The sequence below is a fragment of the Diabrotica undecimpunctata genome, chromosome 6 (genome assembly GCF_040954645.1).
Source record: "Diabrotica undecimpunctata isolate CICGRU chromosome 6, icDiaUnde3, whole genome shotgun sequence".
Taxonomy (NCBI): Eukaryota; Metazoa; Arthropoda; class Insecta; order Coleoptera; family Chrysomelidae; genus Diabrotica; species Diabrotica undecimpunctata.
In genome coordinates, this window is record NC_092808.1 from 18,806,730 (window position 1) to 18,824,449 (window position 17,720).

The 17,720-nt window shown below is 33.5% G+C and overlaps 1 protein-coding gene across 1 annotated transcript; it reads left to right on the forward strand.

Annotated features, from left to right (window-relative positions):
* Positions 1 to 14,023: 14,023 nt before the first annotated feature.
* LOC140444244 (uncharacterized) lies at positions 14,024 to 16,087 on the forward strand. The gene is made up of 4 exons (XM_072535990.1): positions 14,024 to 14,279; positions 14,982 to 15,152; positions 15,201 to 15,625; positions 15,701 to 16,087. Exons 1-4 carry the CDS (start codon positions 14,024 to 14,026, stop codon positions 16,085 to 16,087), a joined length of 1,239 nt encoding a protein of 412 aa, XP_072392091.1.
* Positions 16,088 to 17,720: the final 1,633 nt, after the last annotated feature.

Here is a 17,720-nt window from a genome sequence, read left to right on the forward strand (position 1 = left end):
ATATTTTTGAAAAACAATTATTTCTTATGATGCATCGAGTTCGAAACTTTTTTTATTAAATACTTTTCATTTTCATTGTTGAACAAATACATTAATGTTATGCTGTAATTCTTAAATTGGATTTATACAGGGTGAGTCAGAGAAGCAATGAAGTAAGATGATTTCTACAGGTAGAATTTAAATCTGTAATTTTTTATGCCACAAATATAGTTACTAAAGGAGCAGTTTTTAAAAAATTGGGCTGTTTCGTAATCGCAGCCGAAAAAGTTGTGATTTTTTAATAGAACCTACCCAATGTGAATAAATTCTTTCGTATTCTTAATATTTAAAAAAAAATTGTTGTAAACTGTACAGGGTGTCCCAAATTGACATGTTTTGTGAGGTATACTAAAAACTAGAGCAATAATTAATTTAACTAGAGCTTAATTTCCCCAAAAAAAAGACAAAATACATGGTTACAACAACAAATTGACTAAGATGTACAATATTAAATAGGGTGTCATATATAAAATACATTGTTGGTATTATCTCCTTAGTGAGACCCCTAAAAAAATTTTGTGCGCCACTGAACCCTTCCCTAATATATTTATCAAAAGTTCCAATAAAGTTTTTTAAAGTTTTTCTTAATAAAGAAGAATAATCGCCTTTTTCTCGCTAACGTGGGGAGCTATTGATGATTTAATTAAGAAATCGTTACTTTAACGAAAAAAGAAGAACATCTGAACTACTTTTTTTTATTTCCCCTAGTTTTCTGTATAACCTGCAAAACATACCAATTTGGTATACCCTACACATGCTCTAATATTTTTTCACAACATACGGCAAAGATTCATCAAAGATCTATTTTGCAACGAAAAATTTCTTTATAGCATTGTAGTCTCACCCTGTAAGAAACGGTTCAATATGTTTCTTTAAACAAATAGAAGTAAACGGTGTTACGTTTTGGCGTATTAATATTATACAAAACAAAACGCGACACAAAAATGTAAAGGGCGATTATAAAAGCAAAAAGTTAAAACATTTGTTTAAAGAAAGTTATAAAAGTTAAAGTATGTGGTATATATTATACAAGTTAAATGAAAAAAGTATTTTTTATTAAAATTTAATTTACTGTCATCTTTAATAATATTTATACCAGTATATTGCAAAATCTAAGTGTATTTCGATGTCTTTATGCATTGGATATGTTGCTCAATCTTGCATTTATAATTTTTAGTTTCCCCAATTCATTAGGGAGCATATTTTTAGTGATTTTTGTTCTTTTTTCAATCAATTTTGCCGTGTTTGGTATTTTTAAAAGGCTGTATCAAATTGTATTTCTTAATATATCATGTATAATCAATCTTGGTTTTATAATAATCCACCCAAGGCGACATAAATATTTTTTATTTGATCTAAGTATCCACAAAATCACAATATGTGTTCGTTCTCACAATAATATTAAATATTGAAAGAATACTCATATGTCAATGGACAAGGAGGCTCCTATAATGGAGACCACTTGATGATAAAAGAAGCATAGGACAAGTACAGATGACAGATGACTTAACAAAGCTAAATACTAGATGAGAACGACGCATGATAGATGGGGTTGCAAAGGAGGAGGTCTATGTTCAGCCATATATTTAAGGCTGGATGATGAAAGTAACTTATATTCTATTCTAAAGGCTTTACATATTTTCAAGTGTATAATTTAAAATTTTTATTTTGTGAGTGTACACCTTTGTGTGGTTTATGACAAACTGTAAAATTCTTTTAAAACAATTATGGTTTTTTTATAAATTCAATTATGTATTTAAGGTTTTTGTTATCATATTAGGAATTATTCTTTTTAGCGCAGTATACTGGTATAAAACCGTTCATTTTTGGCGTTCCTGATCAACATTTTTTACTCAAAATCGGGATTGTATCTATTCTATGTACCTATCTAGTTTGTAATTTACATATCGCTTTAGCAATAACACTAAATATAATTTGTTGATCTATATTGATATTATTGTTATATATTTATTGTTGATCTTTCAAGTTTTGTAAATATCTCAAAATATTATTATTGCGTAAACTTCAGTTTATGTATTCTGTACATACGATGTAAATACAAGAAACATATTATTTCGACACCTATAAGAAATCAGTTTAATACTGAATGATTTGTTTTAAAAATACCCGAAAGTTTTATGAAATACAAGCAGTTAAAATACAAAAGGTAAGAAATATAATGCTATCTATAAATTGCTGCATTTATAGAAACTATATAGGTAATCTACTTATCTATATGTTCGTGTAAAGCTAATAGATAAATTCATTTATTAATAAACAAAAATGATTTCAACATGTTTCAAACCACGAGCAACTAAAAAACAAACAATATATAAATAATAATAAAGATAAATATGTTAAAAAAAACAAGTTCAGGTATACATAAAATCATATATAGGGCAGACAGGTAGAAGGTTTAAAGTACTTATAACTGAACAAACAGCTGCTTTTCTTAACTCTTTGAGGCACAGAAGTCTGTTAATATTCTAAACCCTAGTTTCACACAAAATAAAGTTTTAAATAAGAAACATTTTTTTATGTTTAAGTTGGAGGTGGTAATAAACAAAATTAAAAATAAGAAATTTCATTTAAAAAACCTGTCACTTTGACATATAGAGGGTGGTACAACAGTTGTACCACTGTGCAGCACAAGTATGTTCTTCGTGTATTAGAAATAATGATTATTGTTTTAAAAATCTTTATTTTCAGATAAAAAAAAAATATAATTTTTATAAAAAAAAAACATACAGAAGTTAAAACACTTCACCATTGTATTTATGTATATAAAAACATGTAGTTAAAACTTTTACAAGTGTCGTCAAAATTTATACAGTAGCAGCATAACGTTTTCGATCTAATCAGATCATCTTCAGTGCCTTATGTATTTGAAGCTAACAATGAAATTTGTGGCTATGACATCCATATATGGGTTTACATCTTTCCAAAATTAAATTATATATTGACTCTAGGTCGATGACAATGGATAAATTTAATACTTGAGGAGCTACCTGTCTCTCTGCTCGGTTTTTAACACGTGGTTCTTGTCAGTTAAGACGACACAGACCAACTGGCTGAGGTGACAGGAATAACGAAAGCGTTATGCTGCTACTGTATAAATTTTGACGACACTTGTAAAAGTTTTAACTATATGTTTTTATATACCTAAATACAATGGTGAAGTGTTTTAACTTCTGTATGTTTTTTTAAACGATGGTATACAGCCAACTACTGGGATTTTCCCATTAATTTTTATATATTTTTTATGATATTGTTGGAAACAATCTTTTGTTTTGCTGAGGCATAAAGGAACCTTACAAACGGTACAAGTTCATTCAGTACGGATTTGCTGTGCTTTAGTACCACATCGGGCGCACTTTCTATTTGTTGACCGTATTGGCTGGTGGTCTGAAGACGTAAATCTTACTTCTTCAGGCAACCTTTTTTGTCGTTTATTTATTGTTACCCCACTACTTTCTTCCGATTTAGCTGCAGTTAATTCCGCACATTTCTCCGCCAGTAATCCATCGATTACTCTTCTTCGAAAGTCTTTTTGAGATATTTTTTGTAGACCGCGTATATTATGTAATATGAAGGAAACAGAACAGTCTATAAAATGGAAAAAAATCTCATCCACCATTTTTTGCTTTTCCTATCCAACCCATATGAAGATTTCACTTGGTCAAACCTGTCTACAAAATTCCTGTTAAGATTATAATCAACCAAAGCCATAGAACATGAAACAGTGTTGTCTAAGTGATATCCTATTTGAATGACATATTAAAAGAATGAATTGAATGAAAAAGTTTTGGACGTGTTCCTACTTATCTGTTTTGTACTATTTACTAAACTGATGACGTCGTAAAACGTTTCTATCTAATATTATCTATTATTTGGATTTGTTATCAGAAATTGTTTATAAACATTTTATCTTTCAATAACGTATCGCACATTTATCCGGATACTTTGTCTAGACAACAATAATTAAACAGACCAACGATTTTGTCTAATAATTAATTGTAAGTGATGGATTCGACCGTTACTCAATGGACATTTATTTTATATAACAATAAAACATTCCACAAAATTTATTATCACTACAGCTGTTTCGCCAGAGTTCCTTTCTCAAGTGATCTATTTTTGGTATGAGTTTACACTTTATAGTCTTTAAACGAATAAGTTGAGGAGGGGAGACTGTTCGTCTTAAGTTGGACATTTAGAATTATGTCTGTATTTTTTAATTTGTTAATTTCCATAGATTGTAATAAATATCGCTTAAGGCCTTTATTTTGAATGTACAGAATTTGAAATTCGTCATTTATAGAATGATTATTGTCTAGAGGCTAAAGTGCGTACGTTGAATCTGTTTTTCGATTATTAAAAGCACTTTTATGTTCTGCTATACGTTTATTAAAATTTCTGCCAGTTTGACCGATGTAAATTTTTGGGCAGTCGTCACATTTAAGTTTGTATACACCACTGTGCAAGTGCTTTTTCTTTTAGTTCTTGTTGTTCTTAATATATTTGCCCAAGTTGTTTGTTCTAAAAGCTGGTGTAATTCCTTTCTTTTTTATGTGTTTGGCTATTTTGTGGAAGTTTTGAAAACAAAATTTTTCAGTATTTTATTGTTAGAATTAATTGTAAGTTCGATTTTTGTCTCCCATAAATTAATTATCATTACAAAAGAACAATACAAACAATATTTAGCTTAAGAATGCAAGAAAGAATGGCTGCTTAAATATCTTATTGATCGTATCTCTAAAGCGAGCAAAAAAAACTGAAATAGAACACATATTTATTTAATATTTCGCAAGTTTATTACATATTGCTATCACCAAATTTATCAAAAATAAACAGTTCTAATTCTAAATCTAAGAGCTTGGGAGATGACTATACTTTTCAATGAACGTAATAAGATGATTAGCTATGTTAACTGTATTTTTGTATGTATAGAACTGGCTTCTTCAGTATTTCATAAAAGTTTCTATCATTAAATTTGGTTAGCTCTAAAATTTTTCATATTTGTTATAAACATTTCTTCTAGTCCCGATTTATAAATTTTAAATGTGGCAAAATAATTCCGCTTTATCAGTCTATTTATTAGACAAACGAATCTAATATTTGGCTAGTCATTATAATGAGGTTGTGTTTAATTCAAAATCTCATCACAGTACCTTGAACAAGATCTTGCTGAGCTTTAGCAAGGGAAGGCAAATAAATTCTTTTTCCAACATAGACTAACATCGAAGAAATTGCTGCACAATTTTCTTCCCAACGGCAGTTGTTTGACCCTTCAACATCATTTTCCTCGTACTTCTCAGAACACGTTAGAGAAGATTATGGTGTGAAATGAAACAGTCGTGGAGAGATGAGGCAGCACGAGAAAAGATGAATATAATCGTGCTGGCTTAATCTTTACTACATTCGGGAAAATGGGAAAGGGCAAAATTTGTATAACTTTTTGTTATAAATTCTCCACCGAACGTTTGCAAGATCAAAATTTTTAAAATTTAAAAATTTGGACTAAATTATGCATAATTTTGTGCAGAACTATTTGAGAAATACATAATCTGAAATATTTCTCTCATGAAAATGTTACAAAGTATAGAGAATGTTTACTAAAACACATTCATTTTAACGACCTATCTCTTCCTTTCTAGTTTTAAAATAAGATAATTTGATGCAAATTGTAATATTTTCATACGAGTATATGACGTGCAAGATGCTTTCATTAACGTCTATTTACTTACAGACTGCTCTGCATATTTTTTTTTGACGTTACAATGACTTTTTGTAAGAAAATAAAACATTTCTTAACCAAACTTAAAAATCTTGATATTTTGCCATATTTCAAAAAATCTTTGGGCCCTTTTGGGCCTTGTTGTTATTGTAGCTGTTTAAACTGTTTATATTTGAAATGAAGCTCAAGATGCTTGTAACTAACGAGTTGTTATTATTTTCAATATATAAATTATGTTTTGGAAACTTTTTTCACAGATGACATAAAATATGAAACAGTTTCTAGGATTTGAAAAACTCAATCTCTGTTAGGTAAAACACAAACACAAATATTTATAGTTATTAAATTTGTTTTTAAATAACAATACACAACTCAAAATCAGCTTTTTTCGTAGACATGACTCTGTCTGTTTTATAATGTGCCTTCAGTTGGTTGTCGTTCCATCGTTTTCGTGGTCTTTCTACTGATCGTCTTCCTATTTGGAAACCGTCTCTCGCCTTCTTTACTACTCTATTTGTTGTCATTCGGCTTATGTGATCGTTTCAGTCTACTCTTCTATTTCTTACCCAATCCTTGATGTTCTTGCATCTACGTCGTATATCTGTATTTGTTGTTCTGTGCCATGGTATCTTACGATCAATTTGTTCAAGAGTTTTCATCTCTGCTGTTTTTAACACTCTTTTTGTCCTCTCTGTGTCAGGTAGTGTTTTTGTCGCGTAGGTGATTATTGGTCTGATGACTGTTTTGTAAATTCTGCATTTCATTTCTTTTCCGATATTTTTATTTCTTCATATTGCTTCATTCAGGCAATCTGCGACTCTGTTTGTTGTATTCACTTAATCTTCCACTTCTGTTTCGAGCTTTCCGTAACTAGATAGTGTGATGCCAAGATATTCAAACTTTTTCTGGTGGTTATATTAAATTGGGAAATCACTCAGGAAATCCCCTGACTTATCCCCTTGCCAGCTTTAATTGGATCAGTTAGTTTTTCTTATACTTTTACTTTTATTGTGTTGTTATAATCAGATTTCCTTTGTAATGAAATAAAAGCCCAGAAACTACCTTTCATTACCAATTCACTCGTCCACTTGGAGCAGTGTTGGAACAGTCTGTCATGAGATAAAAATGCTCTTTAAAATTCGGAGACGTCATGACAGGAACACTGTTAAGAGCTTCTTTGATACGTCGGAAAGCATCATCTGCTTCCAAAGTCCATGATATAGTTTGGCTTTTTTCCTATTTTTAAGGAGATCTATGAGTGATGACAACAAAGTAGAATATGACGGTACAAACCGATAATAATATTCACACATGCCCAATATCCTGCGAACTTAGGTGGTACTCTTAGATCTCCCTCCTCCTCATTCCTTGAGCTCTTGTCAGGGTGTGGTGACACTCTAAATATTATTGGCTTATTTTCTAAAGGGATCTTCCCACCAGAGTATTCATTTGGAAATCTTCCTCTTGGTCTTCGACCTTCTACCTTTTTTTCTACTACCAATAATTCCATGGTCCCTGTTATTCTAGCTATGTGACCGAAGTAAATTAGGTATGCTCGGTTTACTTTTTTTTAGAGCCTGTCTTTTATATGAAGCTCTTTCAGAATTGACAGGTTGGTTCTATGTTCTGTCCAGGATGTGCGTAGAATTCTTCTATAGTCCCACATTTCGAAGGCTTTGATCTTACTCTTATCGATTTTTTTGAGTGTCCATGTTTCAGCTGCGTATGTAGCAATGAGATAAATTAGGGCAATAATAGTCTTAGATCTAGCCAAGTCCTTAATGGCAGCAACTTATCAGGATCAGTCCTTTGATATCGACTACATAGCCTAAAGACTAAAACGACAAGTGACATTTATTCAAATTAATAGTTAGATTAGACTCTTTAAGACGTAAAAACAGCTTCACCAAAATTTCCGGAGAAAAATCAGGAGTGACAGAGAAACCCAAATAATAAAAAACACAGGCTCTAGTTGAGGACCAATAACTAAATTCATCAGACGACACATTATCTGAGGAGTTGAAATAATACCAAAAGGCATAGTGACAATCTATGACATAATTTCCTCACTAATAAGAATTTGTAGGAAAGCTGTAGATAGATCGATCGAAGATATATACTTAGTATTCTGTAGTTTACTTAGAATGACATCCATTCGGCGAATAGGATATGCATCCTGATTTGTAGTAATACTATTCAATTTTCGACCATCAAAGCAAACCCTGAAAGATCCATCCTTCTTCTTAGTTAACCACAAAGGACTACAATAAGATGAATCATAAGGTTCAATTTCTCTGTATGATTCGTCATTTTTCGCCTTTCATTCATTAGTCCTAATATTTCTAGTTTCATCCACATCTTGTGATTCTTTGTAATCTTGATAGGTGTTTCTTTAATTTTTTTTATTGATAAAATTTATATAATTAAGATTTTCATCTCTATTGTCTCTGTTATGAATTTGGTTTTCTAAATTTATTGATAATCTCCTGAGATTATCTCCTAAGCAGGTTCAAATCTAAGGAAGGCATGGTTGGTTTTTCTTATTTTCTAGGGCCCTCCTTAACTTTGGTTCTGAACCTTCTGTAACTTTTTCCATCCGCTACAAAACAACTTCGTTACGAACTCTATCTACTCAACTTATTCATAGAGTTCTGCAATACACAAAGGCTTTAAGTTTTCTTAGAAATATATCTGGTTAAGTCCAACATTCGACACCATATAAAAGAATTGAGAACACATAAAATCTTACTAATCTAATATTTAGTCTCAAAGTAATATTGTTTCTACATAAGATTTTCTTCATCTTAAAAAATGCAGTTCTGGCCTTTTCTATGCGTATTCTAAATTCCTTGTTAATCCAGTTCTCATGTAGATACTCCAGTTATCTCCAGATATTATTCATAAGCTGTTAGCACTTCTAGTTGTATTGGTGTTTTACTGACAACCATCACCTTTGTCTTTCTGATGTTTAGCTTCATTCTATATTCATGGCACATTGTGATAATGCTATTAATCAGATGTTGAAGTTCTTCGTATTTGCAATTAACGCCGTGTGATCTTCGTACCTCAAATTATCAATATTAATGCCAATTATTTTAATACGACATTAAACACTATCCAATGCTTTATTGAAAACGAACTTCGAATAGGCGTTAAATATTAGTGAGGACAAAATGTAGCCCTGTCTTACTTCTCTCCGTATTTGAACATCTTCACAATTATCCTGGTCAATCGTGAAGTTTGCACGTTGATGTCAGTTAAGATTTTTAATGATACGTAGGTCTTTATCATCAATAGCTACCTGCTGAAGAATGCCTACCAGTTCAGTATGTTTTACTCGATGAAAGGCCTCCTCAAAGTCAATAAAACATCTATAAACTGGATGGCTGACATCTCTGAATCTCTGTACCATAACCTGAATACTAAATAGTGCTTCTGTGGTTCCAACGTTATTGCGGAACCCAAACTTTGTGTCACTAAGTTGTTGTTCTATTTTTTGTACATCCTTGAGTTCAAAATTCGAAAAAATATTTTAAAACATGGCTTATTAACCTGGTGGTTCGGTAGTCACTACATCTTTTCGCGTTTGCTTTTTTAGGTATCATCACAAAATTCGACAACGGCCAATCCTTTGGTATATAGCCAGTTTCATAAAGTTTATTAAAAAGATAAAAGAGAGAACTTTTACCTCAACTTTCGAAGAACTTTAATATTTCAGTTACTAAATTACTTTAAATAAATTACAGTTTCTTACAGAACTAAATCTTCAGTTTGAGAAAACGGAAGTAAACGACATCCCCTTTTATTCCTAGTATCTAATCCATATTTACCAACATACTGACCGGCTTCACCCTGTCCTACTTTGGCGTACAGATCTCTTATTGCTATGTTAATGTGTTCTTTATTTGTTGACCTCATCACTTCTTCCAAGCTATTATAGAATGGTTCTATTTCGTCATCGTCTTTGTTGGCCGTATATTGAGCGTATATATTACGCACTCGCGTAATTACGCCTGAGAAAGGAATAAAGTTTGGTACAGCATCTTTTCATTTTTTTAGATAATTATTCCAACTCAATAGAGATGAGTTGCGCTGTCAATACCGGCATCATACTGTTATTATTTGAGGGAAATTTTCCATTTCCTGGCCGTCGTATATGACTCATACCTAAAATATCTATAGCGAATCTTCCCTTTTCTAACACTGTGTTATTTAATTTTCCTGAAGAGATTAAGCTTCCTACATTTCATTTCAGGTTGTTATTTTTATGGCCGTATTTTTCTTATTCCTGCTATGGCAAGGATTTTGCATGATGATGACTGAGGAAGCCTTACACTCTATTGTTGATCTTCAACTGAGACTAAGGTTTACTAAGTGCTACGTGTGGTCAGTGCTGCTATATGGCGTAGAGGGCTGGACACTCAAAACGAGGGATATAAACAGATTAGAAGCTTTCGAAATGTGGCTCTATCGCCGTATCCTAAAAATACCATGGACAGCGAAAATCACAAATATAGATGTCCTTAAAAGAATAAACCAAGAACGCCAACTTTTCGAAACCATCAAGAAAAGGAAAACGGCGTATCTAGGTCACATCATGCGAAATGAAAAATACCAGTTCCTCCAACTTATAATCGAGGGTAAAATTGAAGGCAAGAGAGGAATGGGACGCAAGAAAATGTCCTGGCTCCGAAACATAAGGCAATGGACAGGGATTAACGACATACAATCTCTGATACATATTGCAAGAAATAGAGAATTAATGGAAAATGTGATCGCTAACATCCATTAGTGGATTTGCATCTAAAGAAGAAGAAGAAAGACTCTATGGGTCCTTAATGCAGTGGTTAGCCGTTGCTCTCTGCATCCTTATACCGTCGACCTTGGTTCATTCGTCTTTTAACCTCAGGACAAAACACTGCCCTACCACTTACCAACTCATCCGCCTCAAGCTGTTGCTCAGTAAGTAGGAGATTGTTTACACCGGCAATCACTCGGTGACCCGGCAATTAATCTACTTCAACAGTTTTGTTAAATAACCTCGAAAACCAACTTTTTCTGTCTCTTCTAACATTCTTTATATTTTTAATTCTTAATTATTAGTATAAATTCTAAAAGTGAAAGGCTGTAGGGAATAATCTACTAGTAGTATATTTCTCCTAATTCTAAATATTTATCAATTGCTTTTTTCTAAAACTTCGATCCAATTCATAGATATCTAAAACTAATCTAAAACAGAACTAAACTAACTGGATTTTTTCCAAATAGTACCGTATTGGAAAATATGTGATTAATACAAATGTTTACGTCTCTACTGATAATATATACAATCACACAGTTTGCAATAAACCAATAAACACAGATATATTATTAACCAAATCAGAATTTTCAGATTACTAACAAAATTCGGTAATTTATTACATATTAAAAATAATTTATGGCATAAAAACAATATATATTTAAAATAAAAGAACTGCAATTACCATTGAAAAGCAAGTTCATATTATTCAAGGCTTCCACGAATCCTAGAAAATAACATACCTGTTATCTGAAAAAAGTTTTGTCGCCATCAAATTCAATTAAAAATTTAATTTGATTCTATTGTTAACAATCGATTGGAAATAATAGCCAACTTATTGAAAATAATAATTTTATTCTTATTTCTTTTATTTTTAATAAAATAGTTTTAAAACAACCACGTGGGTTACATTGTTTCGAACTCGGTGGTATGTGCAATATACTGAGTGCTTGAAGTTTTCTATTAAAATTAATATATCCTTTAAAATGAAAATGTTTGTTTTAATCTGATCCAATTTTATATATTGTGAAAACTCTAAAATCCTGACTAATCGAGACTGACAATTGTTCGGATCACTGAGAATTCGGATTACCTCCAACAATTCATCTTTATTAATTTGTTCTCTTCCTTTATTTTATCATTTTGTAAGGTAATAAATAGTCAGTAAAAACAGAAGCACATATATGTGTTCAATGCCAGATGACTGATGCGTTTATGATAAAGCGAGGGCTGAAACAAGGCGACGCACTGGCTCTAGTGCTTTTCAGTCTTGTTCTTGAATATGTAATTAGACGGTTGACGGTGAGCAGAAATGACATACTTACAAAAAAATATACCCAATTGGTAAAGTACGTAGATGATGTCAATAATAATGAGCAGAACAAAAGATACTTTAATGGCATATAAGTTAGTATAGAAGACGTAAGTATTTTAATTTGGCATGCATGTAAACAAAAACAACTTACCTATTATATAAGGCAAAATAGTTGTGGATAGACATCCACAAAAGGTCAAAATATTAACTATCGTCTGAAGATAACTTGTCGGATGATAATGAACTATTGCAATCACTACTAGTCACATTGATAATTAAAGGTACAACGGAAACATCCACTCTAGTGTCAAGATCCCACATTCTGCTTTCTTCTTTTCTGGTGTGCGTAATGCAATTTTTCCATGAGTCTGGTGTGACGTTTTCTATAGCAATAGCATCATCCATTTTAAAAGTTAAGTTTTCTGTCATGTTAGTACCATGTGCACATGGTACTAAACAAGTAAGGGCACTTATTGACACTGGATCGCAGAGGACATATATTTTACAAAGTACCGCGCAAGAAATGGGTTTTCTGCTAAGGGAACGGAAAAGATTGTACATGCATTATTTGGCGGTAGAAGCACACTTCTGAACAACGACATAAATTGTACGAGGTAACTGCGTGTAAAGGAACCTACGCTTGTTCATTTGATGCCCTAGATCAACCAAAAATTTGTGCACATGTCTCTTCTATTTATGACGGCCCTTGGATTGAGGAACTCAGTGGCATGAATATTTCACTCAGCGATGTCGGAAAGACAGCACTAATTGAGGTTTTGTTTGAAGCTGATATTGTAGGCAAATTGATACAGGGAGGAAATATCAGTTACAGTGTGGTCTTGTAGCAGTTGAAACTTTGTTAAGTTGGATTCTTATGCGCAAGGTGCCGGCAGTTGCTTCTAATTTTAGTACAAGTATGATTACATTTTCGTTGTTTGTTGATAATTCTTCTGTAGCGAAACTCTGGGAGCTTGATGTTATTGGGATAACCGACCCTGTAGAAAAAATGACACGAGAGGTGGCGGCCAAAGAGGCTAAGAATTTTTTCTATGAGACTGTACGACGTGACAGCGAAGGCAGGTATGAAGTTATGTTAGCTTGGTTGAACGAGCATCCTTTAATTTCAGATAATTTAGTTGTCAGTTGTCGCTAGGAGAAGATTAGATAATACTTTAAATAAGTTGAAAAGGTCTAATTTGTTTGAATCGTATAACTTTATATTCAATGAGTAGTTGAACGAGGGTGTGATTGAAATATTGAATAATCCCGAAGAGAATAATTGCGTGCATTATTTACCTCACAGGCCCGTTATTAAAAATAATAGTGAAACCACAAAAATTAGGCCAGTCTTTGACGCATCATCTCGTAAACAGGGTTGTCCTTCTTTAAATCAGTGTTTGGAGGTGGGGCCAAATCTTATTGAACTTATTCCTTCTGTTCTATTACGATTCAGATAACAAAAGGTAGGAGTTGTGTCGGATATTCGAAAGGCATTTCTTCAAATTTCTATACATTCAAAGGACAAAGATTTTTTGAGGTTCCTATGGGTGAACGATGAAGGAAAGGAATTTGTATTTCGACACAAAAGGGGTTGTTTTTGGAGTCAATTGTAGTCCATTTCTTCTGGGTGCCACTATAGTGTTTTATTTAACAAAGGCGCTGGAGAAATGTTGTAATTATAATCCGTACTCTAAAAACACAATTGAAAAGCTTATGACTGGGTTTTATGTGGATAATTGTAAACAACGGCCCTTATGGAGGAAGCTAAGATGGACTTAAGAGGGTGGGAGGCCTCTGGTAATACAAAACTAGTTGTCCCTGTTCTTGGTCTTCCCTGGGACTCTTCAAGAGACACTCTGAAAATCAATAATGAAACTTTTCAAGGAATGGAATTGAAACGTCCCATAACTAAGAGACTGATGCTTTGAATGGCTTAGAGTATATTTGACCCTGTTGGTTTTACCTGTCCAGTATCCCTATTCCCAAAACCGTTGCTACAGAAACTTTGGGAGAAGCGCCAGGGATGGGATGCTCCAGTCGAGAATGATATGGCTGAAGAATTTTGTAATTGGATTACTCATCTTCCTGAACTGTCGAGTATTGAGATTCCACGCTGGATCATTGGAGCTTGCACATGTTTTCAGATACAAGTAAGAAAGCTTATGCGGCTGTAGTATTTTTAAGAGTTATTCGGAATGATGTTGTCTTAATGTTCCTTGTAGCAGCTAAGAGTCGTGTAGCCCCTTTGAAGAAGATTTCTATATCCAGATTGGAACTGTTGGCAGCCGCTATTGGTGTTAGACTTTATCAGTCAGTAAAAGGACAATTTTCTCAATATGTTGAGTCTTATTTTTGGAGTGATTCCACTACTGTTCTTTCTTGGATTCAACGTAAAGAAGACTGGTCTGTTTTTGTTTTTAATAGAGTTCAAGAGATTCGAAATTAAGTCAATCCTGAGTGTTGAAAATATGTACCTGGTTCTCTCAATCCTGCCGATTTTCCGTTAAGAGGCTGTGGTGTTTGGCAATTGTACGACTCTCGATGGTGGGAGGGCCCGGAATGGTTGTACAGAAAAGAAAATAATTGGACCAAAAAAACAAAAATTAAAAGTTGATGAAGAAGAAGTCTGTACCGAGAAAAAGAAAAATGCCAGTTCGTCGCTTTTGAATATGACGTCTGACGATTGGCATCTGCATTACTTTTCTCAGTACATAAAACTTTTAAGAATGATAGCTTGGGCGCAACGATTTTGTTATAATGCAAGAAATTCACACGAAAAAAGTACAAGTGAATTGGTCGCTGAGGAAATCGATAAAGTCGAAATATTTGTATTGAAGCTAGTGCAGAACGAAGCGTTCGGTTCAGATACAAAACGAATTTCCTCGCTAAACACATTTGTCGGTGAATTTGGACTTATACGTTTAAAAATCCGCGTTATTGAGAGACTTGACACGGAAGATTTCGTCTGCCTATCTTACTTCTGGGTGAACATTTTATAGTGCGTAAGTTAATTTTAAGCCTACACAAAAACTCTTGTCAAGTAGGCACACAAGGACTACTTAGTTTGCTTCACATAAAATATTGGACTTTAGGGGGTAGACGGACTGTGCAGTCCATTTTAAAAGAATGTGGTATGTGCAAGAGACAAGAAGGGAAATCGTTCGAAGTACAAACGCCTCCGTTGCCGGCTGATAGAGTTCGGGATACTACAGCTTTTGAAATTTTCGGAGTGGGCTTAACGGGACCTCTTTACTTGAAATTGGGTGAGAAAGCATGGATTTGATTGTTTACTTGTGCCGTTTATCGTGCAGTTCATCTGGAACTCGTTACTTCATTGTCAACAAATGCCTTTACTCAAGCCTTTCGTCGCTTTGTTGCAAGGCGAGGACGACCGAGAATAGTTTATAGTGACAATGGAACAAATTTTACGGGATTCGAGAATGCGCTTAAGCAATTGGACTGGAATACTATCGCGGAATATAGTTCTACACAATGTATTAAGTGGCGTTTCAACCCCCCTACAGCTGCATGGTGGGGTGAATTTTGGGAGCGATTAGTAGGTATTGTGAAAGGACTTTTGCGAAAAATTGTAGGTCGAGCATCTCTCAATTATGAAGACTTATTGACATTATTGTGTGATTGTGAGAGTATAGTCATCTCGCGTCCGTTAACGTATCTTTCGGACGATCCTACTGAGTTAATCGCGTTAACCCCAAGTATGTTGTTAAAGGAACAAGTCAGTTACGAGTTGCCGGAATGTGATTTGCTAGAATAGAATTCTCTCACACGCAAAATACGGCGTTTACAAGAGTTGAGAGATCATTTGCGAAAAAGATTTCGTGCTGAATATCTGGCTCAACTCAAAGCAGGAACGAAGAAGCCGAAGGTATCTAAAGTGTCTATCGGGGATGTCGTTTTAGTCGACAATGACAACATCAAGCGTCTTCAGTGGCCTTTAGGAAAAGTTATTGAACTTATACCTGGTAGGGATGACCAGGTAAAGTTGGTTCGTCTTGCGATTGCACAAGGGCAACTTCTGAGACCATTACAAAGACTTTACCTAGTGGAGGTCGTCGATACAGTTACTACTGGCGAGAATGTCCAAGGTAATACTCTACCCTGTGGCAGTCAGACGATTCCAGATAGGTTACCCCAAGAGAACGTTGGTCGACCCCAGTTTGAGGAAAAATCAAGTTAAAAAAGTGCTGGAGTGATAAAAAGCAGAGTACCCGACTTAAATGAAAGATATACGCGTTGTGGCCGGGTGGTGAAAACTCCTTAAAGATTTAAGTGATATTTTCATGACTTGTTCGTAAAAATTATGTCAAATTTTTCAAGGTGAAAGAATGTCGAGTAAATACTTAACTTTTATTTTAGAAATACCCTAATCAGCGTATCGTCTCTCCGGCTGAGGGCTGGTGAAGGCAATTAAAATTGAATGACTTTTTCGTCTGAGAATGTAGGGAGTATCGAATATCATATTATAAGAATATATACAATTGCGTAGACATAGTTAGGGTCAGTGAGTCGAATTTGTATCACCGAAGCATACTGAATTAAATAAAACTTTAAGTCACCTTTGTGTATTTTAATACAAAAGTAATTTTTTAGTAATAGAAATTTAATTTTGTATTTTTTCGAACCAAGAGTCTCCCGCGAAAATTAATCGTAGGACATTCCTAACGTAATATTTTCCCTCGGTACTTGATTTTTTATTTAAACCCATATAAATTCGATATGGTTTAACTCATAATGATAAAGAGGGAGGTGCGGAACAATTATATCTTCTCACGAGCCATTTCGTCGACAACATTATTTCCTATATTCGGGTATATATCTCCTTGCAAGATTTAATAATTCTATATTTACAACATATTTATCATGTCAACTTTCCGCCAAGTAGTTGCTGGTGACGGCTCCAATTGTAGACCAATTATAGTTCAGTCTTTAGGTAGGTAAAATCAGTTATTATTTATTTATAGTGTCTCAAGTACAGAAGTTACTAACACTGAAATAATTACGATACAATGAATATTATAACTTAAAATCAATTACAAATCAATTTCCTTTCCCTAATATCTTCATTCCTTACATTTTTAAGTCTGGTGTGCTGGCAACATCGTCCCCAATAGTTCATTTCCATGGCTTTAATTTTGATTTGTTTCTTTGATTTATTTCCCCTAAGTTTATCGCCGTAAAACCCAATACTTTCTATTATTGTTTTATAAATCCTTCTTTTATTTTGTTTTATTTTATTATTCCACAACAGTCCATGTAGCTGTCTAGTGGCTGATCTTGTTCGGCCAATCCGGGAATGTATTTCTTCGTTACTCCCTGCTTTTGATGTTATTTGGACTTACATGTATTTTAAGCTTTCTGGTTTTTCTCCTGCAACTCAGTACTCTGTTCTTCGTATATTACTTGTGAGGCCTCACTTGATGTACTCTTCCAGTTTTCTAACCATATAGTATATATCACTCGTTAGCGAAGTGTATTATGTACAATCTCTCGTCTTCGATTGAGATGTCCATATTGCAACACTTTCTTCTCCACACTGAGAGCACCTCATTCAGATATATTTTAAAGAGTGTAGGTGCTATGCAGCAGCTTCTTGTTGGACCACATGGTATTAAAGAGTTTTATTAGGGAGTGGACGTAAAGATTCTTTAGGAATAGAAAAGGAATACAATCAGGTCCTTAGGTGAATTGTTACAGTTGGTAAGATATGAGGAGTTCTTCCAGTGAGAAAAGAATATATAAGATTCATAGGGAGATTTGATAGGGAGGGTTATATGTTTAGATTATTTTTGTTTTTGAACTATCAGTATTAT

Coding starts and splice junctions, on each gene's coding strand:
- LOC140444244 (XM_072535990.1), top strand. CDS start 14,024: ATGTTTTCAGATACAAGTAAGAAAGCTTATGCGGCTGTAGTATTTTTA. Junction 14,280..14,981: donor TGTTCTTTCTTGGATTCAAC/GTAAAGAAGACT, acceptor ATTGGACTTTAG/GGGGTAGACGGACTGTGCAG. Junction 15,153..15,200: donor ACCTCTTTACTTGAAATTGG/GTGAGAAAGCAT, acceptor TTTATCGTGCAG/TTCATCTGGAACTCGTTACT.